The sequence below is a fragment of the Ovis aries genome, chromosome 10, assembly GCF_016772045.2.
Source record: "Ovis aries strain OAR_USU_Benz2616 breed Rambouillet chromosome 10, ARS-UI_Ramb_v3.0, whole genome shotgun sequence".
Taxonomy (NCBI): Eukaryota; Metazoa; Chordata; class Mammalia; order Artiodactyla; family Bovidae; genus Ovis; species Ovis aries.
In genome coordinates, this window is record NC_056063.1 from 48085778 (window position 1) to 48105521 (window position 19744).

Below are 19744 nucleotides of genomic sequence, written 5' to 3' on the forward strand. Positions count from 1 at the left end.
TAAAAAAAAAAAAAGCAGGCTCAAAGATGTTTAAACGACTTGTCCAAGCCTACACCAGGGCTATAAAGTGGCAGAGCCGGCAATAGAAAGAAAGGAAAGACAGGGTAACTCCAAGACACTTTTTTCCTCTATTACTTGCGGGCAGTTTTTACCTGCGTGCTCCCTGCTGCAAAACAGGTAAATACGCCCACGGTCTCCGGACACCGGCATCACCGGCTCCAGGACTAAACGGGGGCAACTCTGATTAAAGCACAACTTGTTTCTTCAAGGGGTAGGTATTTAACATGCTCCCGCTGCAGCGCAAGGTACAAGGAGGGATGGAGCGGTGATCAAACACAGGAAGCCACTGTCTGCAAGGAGCTCACAGTCTGGGGCGCTTCGGAGGCGCTCCCCTCACTGGATGCGGCGCGCGGGGTGGGCAAGGCGCGCGAGGCCGGCGCAGGAGAAGGGATGCGGGGGAACCGGCGCGGGGACCAGGCGTGGCATGAGCTCGCGCGAGGAAGGTCGCGGGGACTGGGCGCGGGAGAGGGCGCGAAATGAGCACTCGGGAGAAAGCCCTCGAGGCGGGAAACAGGCGGCGCGCAGGGTCCGTTGCGGGAGGGACCAGGCGCGCGCCGGGCTGACGTGAGACCGCAACGCCGTGCGCGCGACAAACTACGCAGGAACGGAGAGACGACTCTCAAAGGATGGGGCCATCAGCTCTGGAGGGTCCCTTAGAAGCATCTCCAAAGATGCCGAGCGGGGCAGGAAGTGGACCTGAAGTCCTCGTGGGCCCAGCCCCGCCCCAGGGCCTTGGCTCTGGGGAACAGAGGCAAGGTAAAGGGGGCGAAACGGGCACTCACTGTCCATGGTCTCCCTCACCGCATTCAGATTCGCTGCCGCTGCCGCCGACCCGGCGCCACTGCTGCTAGCCATGGCGGAGGCCGAGGGAGGCGGGCGAAGGGCCTGACCCGGAACTGGAGCACCTTCCTTTCTCCTGGGCAATCACACCGCGCGTTCCGGGCTCACGCCGGCAGGCCCCGCCTCTCGCGCTGTTCGCCAGCGTGAGGCTGCGTTGATTTGAATTTGGAGCCGCGATACTCTGGGCAGAACGCGAAGCGAGGAGTTGCCATTCGAATTTACTACGCGGCCTCGCTGCGATTGGCTGGTTCGCGGACAGCGGTACGACGTCATTGGCCAGTCGCGCACAAGGCCCGTGCGCTGGTTGGCCTGAGACAGCGCGGAAGCGGGGAGTTAAAGAGTCTGTGCCTGTCGTGGGAGCTTACCCGGCACCGTCGGGAGCGCCCTGGAGTCGCTTTGGGGGGGCTTCCTTTTTATATACACAACTAGGTATGTTCTTTGTGATTCCTGGCCTTTCCTCCTGTCTCGAGTTGGAGAACTCCCTTTGCCCGGCTCTGAATCAGCTGCACGCTCGCCTGGGAATGAATGAGAGCTACCGGGGAGTGGGTGTGGAAGAGGGGGCCCCAGAGAAGAGTGATCGAGTAGGGATGGGAATGACACTGGCGTCAGTGTTCTCCTTTGCCTGTCATCCGAGGAAGCTAGCTACACATCAGCCTTCCATGGAGTGGGTTCTTTTCTCTAGTTGTACTGCCCCTCACCTTAACGGGAAATAATGTAGTCTCGCTTCCATCGTGGGAGGGTGGGGGTCTTAGCCAAAGGCTAAGGGTGTTTGAGACGAGGCAACCCAAAGCGGTTAATTTCGTAGCCCTAATCAGTCATTTCTTTTCTGATGGGGGCTAAAGTGCAAGACAGGCACCTATGTACAAAGGGACCAGAGTTTTCCTCGTCTCTTATTTGCTACTGTTGTTCTGTCGCTCAGGCTTTTCCGACCCTTTGGGACCCCCGTGGACTGCAGCACGCCAGGCTTCCCTGTCTTTCATCATCTCCTGGAGTTTGCTCAAACTCATGTCCATTGAGTTGGTGATGCTATAAATAACTGTTTAGTAACTGCAGTTTGCTGGGTAATTGCTGGGCTGTTGGAATTACGTACAAAGTGTTTGTTTACAGACTTGAGATAATAAAAAGCTGTAGGTCCACTGTTCTTTAGCAGGAAAAGGTTTTGTGCCTATTAGAACGTTTAGTTGTCCCGAAGGGGGAACTCACCTCATTCACATTCGGTTGAGTGCTACTTACAAACCAGTTGACTTCTCTGAGCTTGTTAATTCTCCTGCAAAATTCTGTCACTAATACTTTACCTACCCTTCTAGCTTTCAAGATTATTTAGAGCATCACACTTGTGTAAACTACAAAAAAGCCCCAGGAGCTTAAGTTTTGAGTTAATTCTTTTTGTGAAATGTATGTTTGGTAATGGGGCTTCCCTGGTGGTTCAGCAGTAAAGAATCCGCTTGCCAATGGCAAGCGTCGTGCATTCGATCCCTAGATGGGGGAGATCCCCTGGAGAAGGAAATGGCAACCCACTCCAGCATTCTTGCCTGGGAAATCCCATGAACAGAGGAGCCTGGTGGGCTATACTCCATGGGGTCGCAAAAAGTTGGACTCCACCTGGATGCTAAACAACAACAACCTTTGTTGAATACACTTTAGTTGTCAAAATGAATGTCTGTGGAACTTTGTACTTTTATTATATATACTTATGACTTCTTTTTAGTTTTTCCTCTGTGCTATGGGAGATGTCAAAGAATCAAAAATGCAAATAACACCTGAAACTCCAGGAAGGATTCCTATTTTAAATCCTTTTGAAAGTCCTGGTGATTATTCTAATCTCCATGAACAAACTGTCTCCAGTCCTGTTTTTAAATCGACAAAATTACCGGTAAGTTAGTCTCGACTACTTTTTCCGAATAACTTTAAATGTCAGTCTTTCTTTACAAGCGGTAAACTGGAGTGCACTTTTTAATTCTAATGGTTATTGGTTTTTATAATATAGTGACTGGACTAAAAATGACTTAGCTAATTATACTAATATTATATATACTAGCTATACTAATATTCTTTTGGATTTTTGCCACCCAGGCTTAGCTTTCAACTTGCTTTTTTTTAGTTAGCATGTTTCTCACAGCTGTGGGTGCCACTAGTTACTATGTTGATGGTCTAAGTACTAATACCATAATAGAGAAGAAACTATTTCGTCTAATTATTTTCAGGTATTCAGCACATTTTATTTGAATGGTATGTGTCAGGTACAGTTCTTTCCTGCAGAGGTTACATCTCGAACAAGTCAGAGTCATAAAACACTAATTCTCAGAGAGCTTGTACTCTGTACCAGGGGTCAGCAAACTTTTTCTGTTAAGGGCCAGATAGTAAATATTTTAGGCTTTGCAAATTATCTGGTTGCTGTTACAGTTACTCACCTCTGCCTTGTATTATAGAAGCAGCCATTGGTAGTATATTAACAGTAAATGTGGCTGTGTTGCAGTAGAGCTTTATTTATGGACACTGAAATTTGAATTTCATTTATAATCTTCACATGTGAGATGCTAATATTATTTTGGATTTTTGTCACCCATTCTTAGCTTGCAGATTGTTTGAAAACAAGTCAACCTGTACTCTAATGAGATAGACAAGGCTAAACTGGCAACCTCAAGAGAGTATGTAATGTGCTATAACAGAAGGCTGATATGGAGGGAAATAGTCTCTTTAACATATTAGGGAAGGCTTCCTCTCTTTAGCTTCTTTTTACTGTAATTGACTACAATGGAGAAGTTCTTTTGAAGTTTGATCTTCTGATTTAGCAAATTATCTAGAAAACTGCAAACTGTGTGGCTTTTGATGCTAGCTACACGTGCATATCTACATGCAGCTAGTTATGCACTAGAGGAAAGTTTTACAGTTATACACTTTCTATTGAGTCATTATGTGACCTCATGATTTTAAATTGAATGGTATTCAGTTTTAGTTAATCTTAATAAAAATAACAAAATGACTGCAACTTAATCCTCAAAGCAAGAATGCATGACAGACATCTTGGATTTTTAAGCCTGATTTTTCAAAAATATATTCCAAATTTACCAATTAGAATTTGGTTTGGTTTACAAATTCTAATTGTAGAGTTACAAAAATAAACTTTTGGTTTATTGGATAGTTGAATACAGAAAAGCAGCACTGGTTACCACTCATAATTATTTATTGCGTATTTTATGAGCTTTTGCAGATATTTTTTAGTTAGGACTTTGTATAATTTCAATTCATTCCTGGTGAAAGTAAAGGCTTTTGATAACTCTAAGAGATTTTTAGTTTTATTTTGTGTTTTGCATCACTGATGAGAATTATTTGTGGAATTTCTATACCTTTAATATGCTGTGATTTTTCTATTATTATGTAATTTCAGCAGTCACCCAGATGGAATGTCAGGTCAGTTGATTTAGTGTGATCTGCTTACCATTTGCCTTTTAATTTAGTGATAAAGTCAAATATCTGTAAGATTTTTTATATTATAACCATTCACATTGTTTTTGAAGCTGACATTTGAAGTTAGCATTTTGATGCACTGTTATATGCTTTTGCTCATAAGATCACTTTCTTTTGTTAAGACTCCAGGGGAATTTAGATGGTCTATTGATCAACTAGCTGTAATAAATCCTGTAGAAATAGACCCAGAGGACATTCATCGTCAAGCTTTATACCTAAGCCGTTCTCGGTAAGTTTTTCTTTCTTGCTCTTAAGTGTAATAACGTGTTATCAGTCCAAGGTAATGAATAATTCTTTTCCCTTTAATTTTAGAATTTAATCACACAAAGATGTACACGTGTTGAGATGCTCTTGCAAATATTTGTCCTGCTGTTGTACCCCTTCTTCTCTTGACTTGGTAGCTTGGTGACCATCCCCTTGTAATTAATGCTCATCCAAAGTGCTAAAGAAAGGGACTAGAATGGGGATAGAATGTAAAAGGATTTTACTTAACACTAGATGATACCTTTGATAGGGAAAGTGAAAAGTATATCAAAAAGCAAATGTGTCACAAATGAGATGAATTTTTTGTGGTACGCAAACCATATGTCTTATTTTGCCTCCTCTCTTCAGTATGTTGAAACGTGAACAGCCAAGAGAAATTTATAGAGCCCTGTAGGGGACACTGAAGCGGTACAGGAAGTTATTCCTGCCCTTTAGACTCAACAAGTTGTGAAACAACATTTCTATACTAGTAAACCAGGTATTATCTGAGCAGGTTTATGAAAAGACTCTTGGTGTATTTCAGTAAATAGACCTGTAACACAGAAGAGGGGAAAAGGCGCTGATTTTAATTTAACTCATGTAATTCAGTAAATGGTTATGGTTTCTACCGAGGATAGTGAGTATACTCTTAAAACATGTTGATTCATTCTTAGAAATAAGCACAGGCTTCCAGTGCCTCTTCCTCACTAACCCAAGTTCCCTGTTTCAGAGCTTCCCACCTTTTTCATGCCATGCTACGTATGAGAACTGCAGTTCTCTAAAAAATGAGAAATGCAGGGTATCCTGGTGTAAAGAAATGAGTCTATCCATATTGGAGATGAAGAGTCCCGAGAGTGCTTCCCTTCCTTGCCCGCCAAGGGTCTGTTCAGGGCACACCAATCATACTGAACAGTGTATGTGTTATGCTGGTGTATTGGTTAGGACACCCTGCCCTGTATGACTTCTCAGACCCTCCTGTCATCCAACTCTACAATATTTGGCCAAACTGATTTTCACTGCTTCCAACCATCACCTGCGTATCCCAGGTTGTTGAAGTCCTCTGATGAAGCAGCAGTAGGTTTCTGAATTCAGTATTGCTAGATCAGACCTTACTAATATTGTACACTGTTTTTATGCACTGAGATCTCGATGATGTCCACGATAAGAGGAAGAGCACTGAGTTAGAAGTCTCATAATGGCTGTTCAAATGGAGATATGTGGATTCTAACTGTTGTGTATTTTCTCACAATTCCTGTATTTATAAATCCACTTGATTTTAATTTTTAATACATGTACATTGGGGGCAGGAGGAGAAGGGGACGAAAGAGGATGAGATGGCTAGATGGCATCACTGACTCGATGGACATGAGTTTGAGTGAACTCCTGGAGTTGGTGATGGACAGGGAGGCCTGGTGTGCTGCAAGTCATGGGGTCGCAAAGAGTCGGACACGACTGAGCGACTGAACTGAACGTTATTATAAGCTTTGTTAAGGTACAAATTAGATTAAAAAAATTTAGAGAGAAAAAGGTGTCTTACATAGTTATTCATGATAGCAAATACTTTCTCTGGGAAAAGATTAGGGAAGTGGTCCTTCAAGGCTAACTGCTGAGTCCTTGGCAAGTATATGCCTTGTCCTTGAGACCTAGCAATATTAAATCTATAAGTAATAAATTTGTGGTTCTGTAATTGCATATTCTATCAAAGTGGGAAAAAATTCGTTCGGACAAGTTTTATATTTCAAATTTTATAGTGTTGATATTTAATTTCAGAATTAATAATTTTGCCAATTTATTTAGAACTGTAAGGATGATAGTCTTTTTTTCATTTATGTCAAGAGTAAGAATTGATTCCAGAACTACAACTATGATAATTTTGCTATAATAGAAGAAAAGGAATTGGGACAGTTTTTAGATTTCTGTGGCATGACATACTTCTTAAATTGTGATTAAAGGGCACAGTTTATTCAAATTATTTTATTTCTGTTGTTAATAGTAATTTAAAAATTGTATCCATGTAAGCCTTGTACTAGAAAATATTCCATTCAAACTGTGAATGGAAACGGGGGGGCAGGTAAGGCTAATAGCACAAGGCTGACTCTCCAAATACTGTCATTTACAAAATGTGATAAGATCCCAATTTTTCTTTCAAAATGAGCTTAACATTTGCCAGTTTCTAACATGGAAGAAAACTATTTCTTTGAAAGGTTATTATTTTAAATGTTCAGTCTGCTGAAGTAATGGTATGGTTATTTTTCTTTTTTATCTCTGCGTAGAATAGATAAAGATGTGGAAGACAAAAGACAAAAAGCCATTGAAGAGGTAACTTGAAACTATTACTGATGGTGAAGCCAGTTAAGCATCAATTCTGCGTGCACAGCACCTCTAAGAGAGGAAGACTTCCTTCACATTCTTTCCTGTCTCAGCTTCCCCAAGCCTGTCCCTTCCCAGTATCCCTCGGAGCTCCCCTAAGACTAGTGTTTTTGAGCTGATCCAGCGTCTTTCATTGTAATAATCGGTTTAATGCTTTTCTCCTCCAAGACTGAGTTCTTTTCTGGTCAAAATTCATCTCTTCCTTCTCAGGACCTAGCATAGTTTGTCTTCTTGTGCCTTTGATGAACACGGACCATTGTTTCAAGTGGGAGTAGAGAAAGCTGGATATTTTCAAGCCTTGAAAATCGTGCCTGGCCTCAGGAATGGTTTTATTTTTTGTTCTTGTTAATTCTTTGAATTTTTAAGACGCTGAATATATTTCATGAAATATAGTATACTGTTAAATAGAAAAAGTATATCACAAGATAGTTTTTTGTGTTTTTATAAAGCTAATAAACTAAGCATTTCACTTTTTGCTTTCCTTTTTTTGCTAAAATCCTTTAGAGTGTAAAGGTTGTCTGTCTTAGTTATTTTTCAGAAAGTCTTCAGGCCGTGACAGCGTTTTTTGTCCTTCCTTTTCCCCTTACTAGTCTTCCTCTGCCCTCTTCTGTTCGTTAGCTATGCCTGATTCTTCTACACCCCAAAAGACTTGAGCTATGGCATGTTCTGAGATTCAGTGAGCCCCATATTTCAGATATAGCCTGTTTCTTAGGAAACAGTTTCATAAGCTTTACTCCTGCTAAATATTATCTACTTGTTAATCTATCTAATAATTTCAACATTTTCATTCTAATCCAGTCACCTGATTCCTCTCCAGTTGAATGTTCTCAGACTCTTCCCCATTTCCCAACATTTTGGGAAATATGCTTCCTCTTTCAAATTCTCAACTTAATTTTAAAGGGAAATTTAAGAAAAAACTTAAGAAAATTAATTCAGAGTGAAGACTATGGCTAATGTAGCAGAAGTTAATGTATCAGTAGCAAATTCAATTCATGTTTATATATGTGACATACAGTAAATACATGCATATAGTAAAAACAGAAAAATCCAAACTGCAAAAATAAAAACATAAAATTAAAACAAAGAGCCTCTCATTCCCTGTCCTACTCCTTGAAAGTAATTGCTATTAACATTTCTTAAGTATACTCTCAGATTCATTTTGTGTATATAATAGTTCATGTCCTTTAAATAATTGCACATAAATAGGATCATCATTCTGATACTCTATTGCCTCTTTCTTTTTCTGCTTAATAATCGCTTAGATTTTATTTTTGATTATCAGCACATAGTGATTTTTAGTAAATAGCATAGTATTCCATTGTATGAATGTATCATAATCAAATCCAGCCCCACTGACAGATGTGTAGGTTGTGTTCAGTGTTTTTCTGCAATGAACACACTTGTACGTATATCTTTATGGACTCGCTAAATCAGAGGGTTTGTGTTTTCAATTTTGGTATCAGTTCAGTTCAGTCGCTCAGTCTTGTCCAACTCTTTGCGACCCCATGAATTGTAGCACGCCAGGCCTCCCTGTCCATCACCAACTCCCGGAGTTCACTCAAACTCACGTCCATCGAGTCAGTGATGCCGTCCAGCCATCTCATCCCCTGTCGTCCCCTTCCCCTCCTGCCCCCAATCCCTCCCAGCATCAGAGTCTTTTCCAATGAGTCAACTCTTCACATGAGGTGGCCAAAGTACTGGAGTTTCAGCTTTAGCATCATTCCTTCCAAAGAACACCCAGGGCTGATCTCCTTTAGGATGGACTGGTTGGATCTCCTTGCAGTCCAAGGGATTCCCAAGAGTCTTCTCCAACACCACAGTTCAAAAGCATCAATTCTATATTTTGCCATATTGCCTTCCCTAAAGGTTGTACCAATTTGTTCTCCTGGCCATGTTACGATACTGCCTGTATTCTCATATCTGCAATACTGGCTGTCAGCAAACTGCTTAAATAATGCTATTCTTACTACTTTAAAATTTTTATCTTGTTATTGGATTTCCATCTCTTTCGTTTTGAGTGAACTTATGCTTTGCTTCATGAGTTTGTGAGTCTTTTATATTCCTTTTTTTTTAGGGGAACTGTATCTCTGCTCCCCATCTCCAGTTTTTAAACATCTTTTCTTTATGTGTTCATAGGTAGTTTAGTCAGGAAATTAGTTTTTTGTCATAAGTATTGCAAAATACAAAGAAAATTTTTGTGTTACCTTCAAAACGTAGAGTTGGGAGGGCAAAATACTGTACTACTTACTGTATTAGAGTGTTGGTATAAATGTCTTTCCTCTTTTATTCTGATATAAAGTGAATTAAGCCTAATACAGTAATACAGCATTTATCCAAATGCTCTCTCTCCACTTTTGATTACGACATTGCTGAATGGGAAAAGAAATGTATGTGGTACACCATTATATGCAGGCATTCTACCACACAAATACAAAAGACAGTAAGTCCCTGTATTCGAACCTTCAAGTTGCAAACCAGAACCCGTGCCATCAGCGTCAGGTGTGAGTGAAAGTGCAGCGTGCCCTCCGTCTCCTGTTGCTGATGGTCCCCCAGCTCTCCCCTCTCCCACCTCCTCTCCCTCCTCCAGCCAGTAGCTCTTCTTGTCTTTTCACTTGATGTCAGCTCCTATATGCCAGCTGTACTATCCTGTAAGATTCAAAATGTTTTCTTAATTTTTTTATTTGCTTTTTCTGTGTTATTTGTGTAAAAATTATTATACATCTATGACAACACAATACTATATAGATGACTGTGTTAGCTGGGTACCTAGGCTAACTTTGTTGGATTTACGAACAAATTGGACCTGTGAACTTTTTTTGAAATAGAACTCATTCATATGTAGGAGACTCTCTGTAAATACCCTCAGGAGCATAGATATTGTTACATGTAGTAAAATAATTCACAAGGGATGATTTGGGGTTTTATTTTATTTTTTAATATTTATTTAAGCTTACATAATTTTAATGTTGGCTTTGTTTGACAACTGATGCACAGGATTCCTGAAAAGTTAATAATCAGATTTTGAGAGTCAGGACAAGGTAGCTCCAGCACATCTCCTCTTGGTTTACACATATATGTCTGTCTTCCTTTCTTCCTTCTCTCTTCATCCTCCCTTTTGTCAACCTCATCCTTCCCTCCAAAAAAGTTTGGGGAGAAATGAAAGATATTTTCTTTGTGAATAATACCTTTAGCTTAATTTGCAAATTTCAAATGTAAGGGGTTGATTTGAAGTTTTAAACTTTCTCTTTATATATACTTTAAATTTCTTCCATTTCACCTTTGCTCACTTGAGCTTTAAGTGTTAAATTTTAAAATATAACTATAAAGTCAGTGTGTAGCATGTTTGATGGTTATTTAGCACAACTACCATTTCCTATTTCATATGCCTAATTGAAGGACTTTTAATTCTCCTAGTTTTTCACTAAGGATGTCATCGTACCCTCTCCTTGGACTGATCATGAAGGGAAACAGCTTTCAGAGTATCATTCCAGTAAATGTGAGTGTATTAAAAATTGTGTGAATAAAACTCATAAAAATAGAAAGCAGTGAATGTAAAACAACATATATAGTGAAGTATCAGTTTATCTGCTTTGGTAGGAAGCTTGCTATAAAATTAAATTTTTGGGATACCAGGTTTAACTATTTAAAAGTAAGGATTCAAAACTTGACTAAAATTTACAAAATTCTTTTTTTTAGCCATTCTCTTCTGAATTTAATTTTTTTCTTCATGATTATTGTGAAAATCAAGTTATAATGATGGTTATAGAGACCCATAGGTGCAGAAATAGTATTGGATATAGATCTGAGTTGTTAATGATTTTTGCAGTGATTTTGAAAGTTAATTTTTTTAATGAAAATCCTTAAATTGCTTTGTTTTTTGTTAGTTTGCTGGTTTCTTATAGTAGTAGAGGAGGAATGGGCATTTATATGACCTCTGGGGTGGTGTAATACAGCCAATTATCTGCAAAGTTAATAAGAAAATTGAAGGTCAAGCCAACAACCTTTCAAATGTTTTTCTACTTCCAGGAAATGGTTAGCTTATATTTGCTCTCACTGTCCTCTGAGTTGTGAGCAGTGTTCAAATATTGCTTTTATACACACACCCCTCATTTCAGTGGAATTGCTACTTTTCAGAATGGCACCCATTAATAGGACACAGTATAAGAGGGAATGTTTGTCCTGTTCTTTATCAAGACACAACAATATTGGAAAGATGGGTCAGTCACTTTTCATGTGCCCAGTGTTCAGCGCTTTCAGTATTCTTGCAACAGCTTGTATGAAAGAGGTGCTGTTATTGACCTCATTTTATAAGTGAGAAAACCTAGTTTTCAAAAGGCTAGAGCACCTGTCCAGAGTTACAGAAATAAGGTGTCAGAACCTGGCTTTAAAGCGAAGCATTTCTCAGTTCAGATTCTGTACTTCGTTCAGATTCATTTCAAAGTAAAGGTGGCGTGCAATAGCCAGTGGAGACCTGGGTTGTAGACCTTCTGTATTATAAACCGGAAGGAGTGATCTTGATCAACTTTTTCAGTGCCTTTTGGCCTCAGTTTTTTATTTCTAAAATCAAGGAGTTAAACAAGATGGTTGTATGTTAACATCCCTCCCAGTTCTGAAATTCTGTATCCAAGGTAACATCTTCATAGATACTAGGTTCCCTGCCCCCAGTTTTTAAATGTTGGACTTTTGAACAGGTGAATCAACCTTCTTATGTGATCTTATTTTTAAACATCATTTTATACTTAAAGTATCCTGTTTTAAAGTGACGTGAATCAGGAAAATGCTAGAAATACCACATATAGCCTCTTTGGTATGGTCATCAAGCCCATGATGACAGAGTGTTGTGGCTGATCAGGGGAGCTTTGCTATGCAAGATGGTGTTGGAAGACAGTTCAGTTCTCTGTGGGTCTCTCATTTCTATACGTCTCACGAAGGGTAGCACGGACAGGTTTTGTTCCAAACTATCTTTTCAAGGATGTTTGTATTGTGAACATCCTTGGAGAATAGAGATAGAGCATCCTTCTGGAGCAGAAGGTAGGTTTGTGTTGATATCTGATATAATAGTGGTACTGTTTCCCTCTGGAGCAGGTTGGGTTACAGCTTATAAGAATGGGATTTCCTAAGCTCAGGGTTTCTTGGTGGGGACACGGACCCTCTGTGTGTGCTGTATCTGCCAGGACTGTTTCGTATCACTTAGGATTGATGGTCAAAGAGAACTGATATGAACATGAAGCTCATGCTGCCTGGTATGGTGAGAATAGTGAAGTCCTTTGTCTTTGACCCGAAGCCTTATGTCTTCAGCCAGTGTCCATGGAACGTTGACATGCTAACTTGTCAGACCCTTCATAGTTCTTGACATATAGTAGCTATTAGCCGCATGTGGCTATTTAAATTTGAATGAACTAAAATTTGAAGTTTGGTTTCCTGGTCATACATTCACATTTCAGGTGCCCAGTAGCCACACCTAGTGGCGACCGTGTTGGCCCCAGATACAGAACTTTTCCATCATTCCAGAAAAAGCTCTCCTGGAAAATGTGATCTTAGAATAGAGGATGGCAACCTCTGTCTGTAAAGGATCAATTGTTAAATATTCTAGGCTTTGCAGACCATACTGTTTCTACTGCAACCACTCAGTTCTACTGTACCGTGAAAGGAACACTGATGATACATAATGAATGAGTGTGGATGTGTTCCAGTAAAACTTTATTTACAAAAAAAGGCAACAAGATAGATTTGGCCCATGGGCAATCATTTGCTGACCCTTTGTCTAGAGTAATACTGTCTGAGTTTGAGCTGTGCTGTATAGCAGTATAGTTTAGTAGCTGTGTGACTTTACGTGAGTTACTTAGCTGTTCTGTGCCTCACTCTCCTTACCTATGAAATGATGGTTGTTGGGAAGATTAAATGAGATGATACCTCCAAGACCACATACTTAGCATGTGGTTAGTGCTCAGTGTTATTTACCTAAAGAATAATAAAGGAAATTGTGAGTCACGGGGGAAAATGATTCTGTTTGTACATGTGGACTTTATGCTACTATTACTAATATTTATGTAGCAGGGTGCTTCAAGGAGTGTACTTGTTGTTTTATTTATGGACTTAAATGAGAATTTCTTAGAAAAGTATACACAGGCTGAGAATTTCTGAGCTAAAGACAGTGTGTTTATCTGATTTGATTGTGCAGAGCTAGAGTGCTGTCCAGAATGACCACACACCCTGCATGCCCACCCGCAGTGTTTAGGACTCCTGTGTCTCTACATCCCTGCCAACACTTGGCTTTCAGATTTGTGCCGTTCTAATGTGTTGGGGCTTCCCTGGTGGCTCAGTGGTAAAGAATCCACCTGCCAGTGCATGAGACCCAGGAGATGTGTTTGATCCCTGGGTTGCTGGAAAAGGAAATGACAACCCACTCCAGGATTCTTGCCTGAAAATCACATGGACAGAGGAGCTTGGCAGGCTACAGTCCACGGTATAACAGAAGAGACATGACTTAACAACAACAGCAGTGGTTTGTTTGACATTCTAAATGATTGTTTTAATTTTCATTTCTCATATGCTCACAGCTTTTTAATTTCCTTTTGTAAAATCCCTATTTATAAATCATTCTTATTGGAGTTGTCTTTTTCTTTTTCCATTTAATTGCTAAGATTCTTTGTGTAGTTACATTAGTAGTTACATTAGTTCTAAACATTTCACATGTCATCTCCTTTCACATGTGTTACTTTTGTTTTGATGTCTTTGGTCGTGTAGGAATTCTTATTTTGTTGTAATCAAATCCATGTATGTTTCCTCGTTTGATTGTGGTGTTAAAGTTATGGAGTCCTTTTAGAGGAAACAACTGAGGAGACAATTGCTATACAGTTGAACAGTGTTGTGATAATGCCACAGTCAGGGAATTGGGAAGAAGAGTCAGGAAAGAGTTTTAGAAATACTTAGAGTCAAGAAGGAGAAGGCAGTGGAACCCCACTCCAGTACTCTTGCCTGGAAAATCCCATGGACGGAGGAGCCTGGAAGGCTGCAGTCCATGGGGTTGCAAAGAGTGGGACACGACTGAGTGACTTCCCTTTCACTTTTCACTTTCATGCAGTGGAGAAGGAAATGGCAACCCACTCCAGTGTTCTTGGCCTGGAGAATCCCAGGGACGGGGGAGCCTGGTAAGCTGCTGTTTATGGGGTCACACAGAGTTGGACATGACTGAAGTGACTTAGCAGCAGCAGCAGAGTCAAGAAAGAGAGCCTGTTTGTTTTTTATGTTACTCAAATGTTTGGTTGAAGGAAAACTGCTAGGTTTGGAAGAGCTTTATATACACTATTAAGATGTTTGGTGAAAAAGTATGAAAGTGTTAGTCACTCAGTTGTGTCCGACTCTTCTCTGAGAGCTGTGGATGGTAGCCTGCCAAGCTCCTTTGTCCATGGGATTTTCTAGGCAAGAATGCTGGAATAGGTAGCCATTCCCTTTTCCAAGAGAAGGTCTCCAGGAGACCTTCCCAATCCAAGGACTGAACCTGGGTCTTCACATTGCAGGCAGTTTCTTTACCCTCTGAGCTACCAGGGAAGCTCCTTAAGGTGTTTGAACTCCAGCCTAAGGACCAAGGATGTTATAGGGTTTTTGCAGCAAAGCACCTTTATTACATTTGCCTTATAGAAGGTCACGCTGCCTACAGCAAAGAACGCATTTGAATCTAGAATTTTATTTATCTTTTACCATTCTGATAGTAGACATTTAATGAGAGATTTTAAATTATCCACCCACTCACTCATTCACCCATTTATTTACTACCTGGTGATTTTTTCAATTTAAGAAGCTTAATACTAGTCATTACCTTATATATTTAAAAAAAAAAAATTATGTGTAGCCATATCTTTGACTCCTGTCTTGAGGGGACAAAAAAGACTGAGTGCAGTTTTACTGATCAAATTGCAGTTTCTGTCAAAATGGCCTGGCATTTTAATTCCAATAATTTATACCCATTAAAAAATAGTTATTAATGGCAGCTCTGGGTCTTTGTTGCTGTGCATGGACTTTCTCTGGTTGCAGGAAGCAGGGGTTATTCTCTAGTTGCTGTGTGAGGGCTTCTCATTGTGGTGGCTTCTCTAAGCGCAGGCTCTAGGGCTTGTAGGCTCAAGTGGTTGTGGCTCACAGGCTCTGGAGCACAGGCTCATTAGTTGTGCTGCACAGGCTTAGTTGCCCCACAGTTTGTGGAATCATCCTGGACCAGAAGTTGAACTGGTATTCCCTACCTTGGCAAGCAGATTCTTAATCACTGGCTCACCAGGGATGTCCTGTCCATACCTATTGTGAAAAAGCATCTAGCCACTGAGGATCTGCTTGAGGACATTGACATTAGCTAACATGTGTCCCTAGCATTTTAAGGTTGACATAGAGACCAACCCTGCTCCCCTTAAAAAGGATCTTTTGATGCTTCCTTACTTGCTATGGTGATCTTTGAGTTTTAGCCTTGTGGGGATTCCCTGGTGGGTCAAATGGTAAAGAATCTGCCTGCAGTGCAGGAGACCTGGGTTCAGTCCCTGGGCTGGAAAGATCCCCTGGAGAATGGAATGGCAAACAACTCTAGTATTCTTATCCTCAGTTCAGTTCAGTCGCTCAGTCATGTCCTACTCTTTGCGACCCCATGGACTGCAGCACGCCAGGCCTCCCTGTCCATCACCAACTCCCGAAGTCCACCCAAACCCATGTCCATTGAATCAGTGATGCCATCCAACCATCTCATCCTCTTTCGTCCCCTTTTCCTCCTCCCCTTAATCTTCCCCAGCATCAGGGTCTTTTCATATGAGTCAGCTCTTGGCATCAGGTGGCCAAAGTATTGGAATTTCAGCTTCAGCATCGGTCCTTTCAATGAACACCAGGACTGATCTCTAGGATGGACTGGTTGGATCTCCTTGCAGTCCAAGGAACTCTCAAGAGTCTTCTCCAACACCACAGTTCAAAAGCATCAATTCTTTGGTGCTCAGCTTTCTTTATAGTCCAACTCTCACATCCATACATGACCACTGGAAAACCATAGCCTTGACTAGATGGACCTTGGTTGATAAAGTAATGTCTCTGCTTTTTAATATGCTGTCTAGGTTGGTCATAACTTTCCTTCCAAGGAGTAAGTGTCTTTTAATTTCATGGCTGCAGTCACCATCTGCATTGATTTTGGAGCCCAGAAAAATGAAGTCAGCCACTGTTTCCACTGTTTCCCTATCTATTTGCCATGAAGTGATGGGACCAGATGCCATGATCTTAGTTTTCTGAATGTTGAGCTTTAAGCCAACTTTTTCAGTCTCCTCTTTCACTTTCATCAAGATGCTGTTTAGTTCTTCACTTTCTGCCATTAGGGTGATGTCATCTGCATATCTGAAGTTATTGATATTTCTCCCGGCAATCTTGATTCCAGCTTGTGCTTCTTCCAGCCCAGCGTTTCTCATAATGTACTCTGCATATAAGTTAAATAAGCAGGATGACAATATACAGCCTTGACGCACTCCTTTTCCTATTTGGGACCAGTCTGTTGTTCCATGTCCAGTTCTAACTGTTGCTTCCTGACCTGCATACAGGTTTCTCAAGAGGCAGGTCAGGTGGTCTGGTATTTCCATCTTTTTCAGAATTTTCCATAGTTTATTGTGATCCACACAGTCAAAGGCTTTGGCATAGTCAATAAAGGAGAAATAGATGTTTTCTGGAACTCTCTTGCTCTTTTGATGATCCAGCGGATGTTGGCAATTTGATCTCTGGTCTCTGCCTTTTCTAAAACCAGGTTGAACATTGGAAGTTCATGGTTCACATATTGCTGAATCCTGGCTTGGAGAATTTTAAGCATTACTTTGCTAGTGTGTGAGATGAGTGAAATTGTGCAGTAGTTTGAGCATTCTTTGGCATTGCCTTTCTTTGGGATTGGAATGAAAACTGACCTTTTCCAGTCCTAGTGCTCCAGTCTTAATGTTCTTATCCTAGCGCTCCCACAAATTGGAAAATAAATAAATTTAACAGAAGCTTGTCAAATTTTATATTTACATATGCAAGCATTTGTTTTTGAAATGTAAAATAAAAGCTCCCACACTTTATTTTTTTGATATGGAAAAAGTAACCCTATAGTAAATGAATAGAAAATTTAAGATTTTTCACTTAGAATGTTTTATAGGTATCAACACAAATAATGAATCTCCAGTTGGAAGAAAGCTGACCATCCATTCTGAAAAAAGCAATGGTGAGTATGGTATAAACTAGAAAAGAAATATGTTCTATACTAATGCAACATTTAATATTACATTCAGTTCATGTGATAATATTTCACTCTGGAATTGAAATTGTTTGCTTTTTACAATTGAGCTTTATGAAAACTGACCTTGTGAAAGTAAAAGTGAGATTGTTCAGTTGTGTGCAACTCTTTGCGACCCCAGGGACTGTAGCCCATCAGGCTCCTCTGTCCATGGGATTTTCCAGGCAAGAGTGCTGAAGTGGATTGCCATTTCCTTCTCCAGGGGATCTTCCCGACCCAGGAATTGACCCCAGGTCTCCCGCATTGCAGGCAGACGCTTTACCATCTGAGCCACCAGGGAATATTAATAGATCTATCTGGCCATGTTTGAGAAATGGCAATAGTGTGTTATGTTGTGATGCAAAGCCTGTGGATTGATTTTTGGTTTTGGAAGGCATTCTTGTGAAACTTTGTTAATATTGGGAAATCTGTCCCCAAATTTAAGCCGGCTGCTTTTTTAATTCATGTGGCAGCAGCACAACCAGGAGTTAACTTTTAGCATTTATGGGTTTACATCAATGTTAGAAAGTGAGGGAACCTGTCTATGGGAAGATGGTGTGGAATGGGATGCATAAAGGAAATGACCAAGTTTGGCTGGAGCGTCATGGGGAGACAGTTGATTGGGAAACCCGTACTGAGCTGCATGTTAGATGCTTGCCTTGATTTAACTGTGTTTGTATTTATTTATCTGCTTGCTTCCAGCTGCTTGCCAGACATTGCTGTCTCTTCCTGTGGATTTTAATTTAGAAAAGATATTAGGTAAGTATTGTATTTGTTTAAACCTTTAATAACTTAAATAAAAGATTTTGTTTTAATGCTTCTTTGTAAATGGGGATCTGTGGCAATACCTCTTTTTAAAGAGGTAAGGAAGCCATCCTGGAATTTCTAATTTTTCTTTAACAAGGCCTGAATTAGCCTTTTTGTCATAATGAACTTAACTATAGACGTAAACTATTCACAGACACATCTTAGTGATATTACCCATACTAATAAGGAAACACTCAAAAAAGGATTTCAAACAGCATCTATGCAGTTAAACTTTTACCCTCTTTTTGAAAAAAAATTCAAACCTAATACAAACTTTTTTTTTATCAGACAATTAAAATATAACTGCTCTTCTGAATGACTAGCTCTGCCTTTTATTCCATTAATATTAAATGTAGGTGACTATTTTAGAGCTGATGAATTTGCAGATCAGTCTCCTGGAAACCTCAGTTCTTCATCCCTCAGAAGAAAGCTCTTTTTAGATGGCAACGGAAGTATCTCTGACTCCTTACCTCCAGCTTCTCCCAGAAGTCCTCGTAGTGGTGCCCAGACGTCACTTGAGGTTTTTTATTCAATAGAGTTATCTCCTGTGCAGTGTAGGAGCCCTGTGCAGACCCCGAGTTCGGTAAGAAGTGGATTAACAGTGACTGGTTGGTTGGCTGTAGGCATCTTGGACCTAGAAGTTCCTGTTGCTCTCAAGAGGAATGATTCATTGTCTGTTGGGTTTTCTATTTCATGCGGGTTAGCCCAGTTCACATTTTGTCATTAGGTATAGAATGGTTTTGGTCACACTCCAACTGTGTATTTAGAGGTAAATGAGTCTCAAGAAATTTCAGTATAAGATATTTACTGAATTATGGAAGATTTTCAGCATAACACACCTAGTTTGGTAGTAGTGGAGTAATTTTTTTAATTTTTTTCATAAACTGCTACTTAGTATAATGGTTTGTGTAAATATGGTGTATTTTTATCTGTCTAGTATATTATGTTTCAAAATTTTGGAAGTCTTCTTAACTATCCTCACAAGATGCCTTGCCTTTTGGTGTCTTTCTTTTTTTTTTTTTTTTACCTTTTTTCTTCTTATTAAAGTATAGTTGACTTACATTGTTGTGTTAGTTTCAAGTGTACAGCAAAGTGATTCAGTTATACATACATATGTATCTATTTTTTTCAGATTCTTTTCCCATGTAAGTTATTACGAAATATCGAGTATAGTTCCCTGTGCTGTACAGTAGGTCCTTGTTGATTGTCTATTTTATATATAGTAGTGTGTGTGTGTTTATCCCAAGCTCCTTGTTTATCCCTCCCCACCTTCCCCTTTGGTAACCATAAGCTTATTTTCTGTGTCTATGGGTCTGCCTTTTGGTGTCTTGCCTTTTGCCACAAAGCAAAGGTGGCATCTTGCTCTCTGAGGGCTAACCAAATTATACAACTCAGCTTATAAATGTGTTTTGAAAATAAAGACAAGTAGCACCTGGTGTAACAAAGCTAAGGAGGAGATCCCTATAATTTTGTTTATTTAATTTTATCACAGGGGCAGTTTTCTTCTAGCCCTATTCAGGATAGTGCAAAAAGATACAGTTTGGGAAGCATCACCAATCCTTCACCATTTTCTTCACCCACTTTCTCACCAGTTGCGTTTCAAATAGGAAAGACACCACTCTCAGGTATGTCTTATAATAAAATGCCCAATTAAAATTTTTATATTATCAGTGTTTATTATTACAGAGGCTTATTTTA

The 19744-nt window shown here is 40.0% G+C and overlaps 2 protein-coding genes across 5 annotated transcripts in view; one reads left to right on the forward strand and one right to left on the reverse strand.

Moving 5' to 3' along the window:
• The window catches only part of MZT1 (mitotic spindle organizing protein 1), a 14186-nt gene extending 13228 nt beyond the window's left edge, over positions 1-958 (reverse strand). The window contains exon 1 of the mRNA XM_027973693.2: positions 843-958. Within this exon, the coding sequence (XP_027829494.1) occupies positions 843-915 (73 nt within the window). The 5' untranslated portion in view covers positions 916-958. The remainder of the gene's footprint in view (positions 1-842) is intronic.
• Positions 652-19744, forward strand: part of BORA (BORA aurora kinase A activator) — a 27601-nt gene continuing 8508 nt past the window's right edge. Inside the window, exons 1-10 of one of the 4 annotated variants that reach the window (XM_012184756.5) lie at positions 1236-1329; positions 1820-1961; positions 2609-2773; positions 4491-4597; positions 6885-6930; positions 10396-10477; positions 17123-17188; positions 17942-17998; positions 18403-18629; positions 19539-19671. In XM_012184756.5, coding sequence (XP_012040146.1) covers positions 2624-2773; positions 4491-4597; positions 6885-6930; positions 10396-10477; positions 17123-17188; positions 17942-17998; positions 18403-18629; positions 19539-19671 — 868 coding nt within the window. In that variant the 5' untranslated portion in view covers positions 1236-1329; positions 1820-1961; positions 2609-2623. Of the gene's footprint in view, positions 817-1235; positions 1363-1819; positions 1962-2608; positions 2774-4490; positions 4598-6884; positions 6931-10395; positions 10478-17122; positions 17189-17941; positions 17999-18402; positions 18630-19538; positions 19672-19744 lie in introns of those variants that run through there. The other 3 variants (XM_042254941.1, XM_042254942.2, XM_004012182.6) reach the window with 3 other exon arrangements.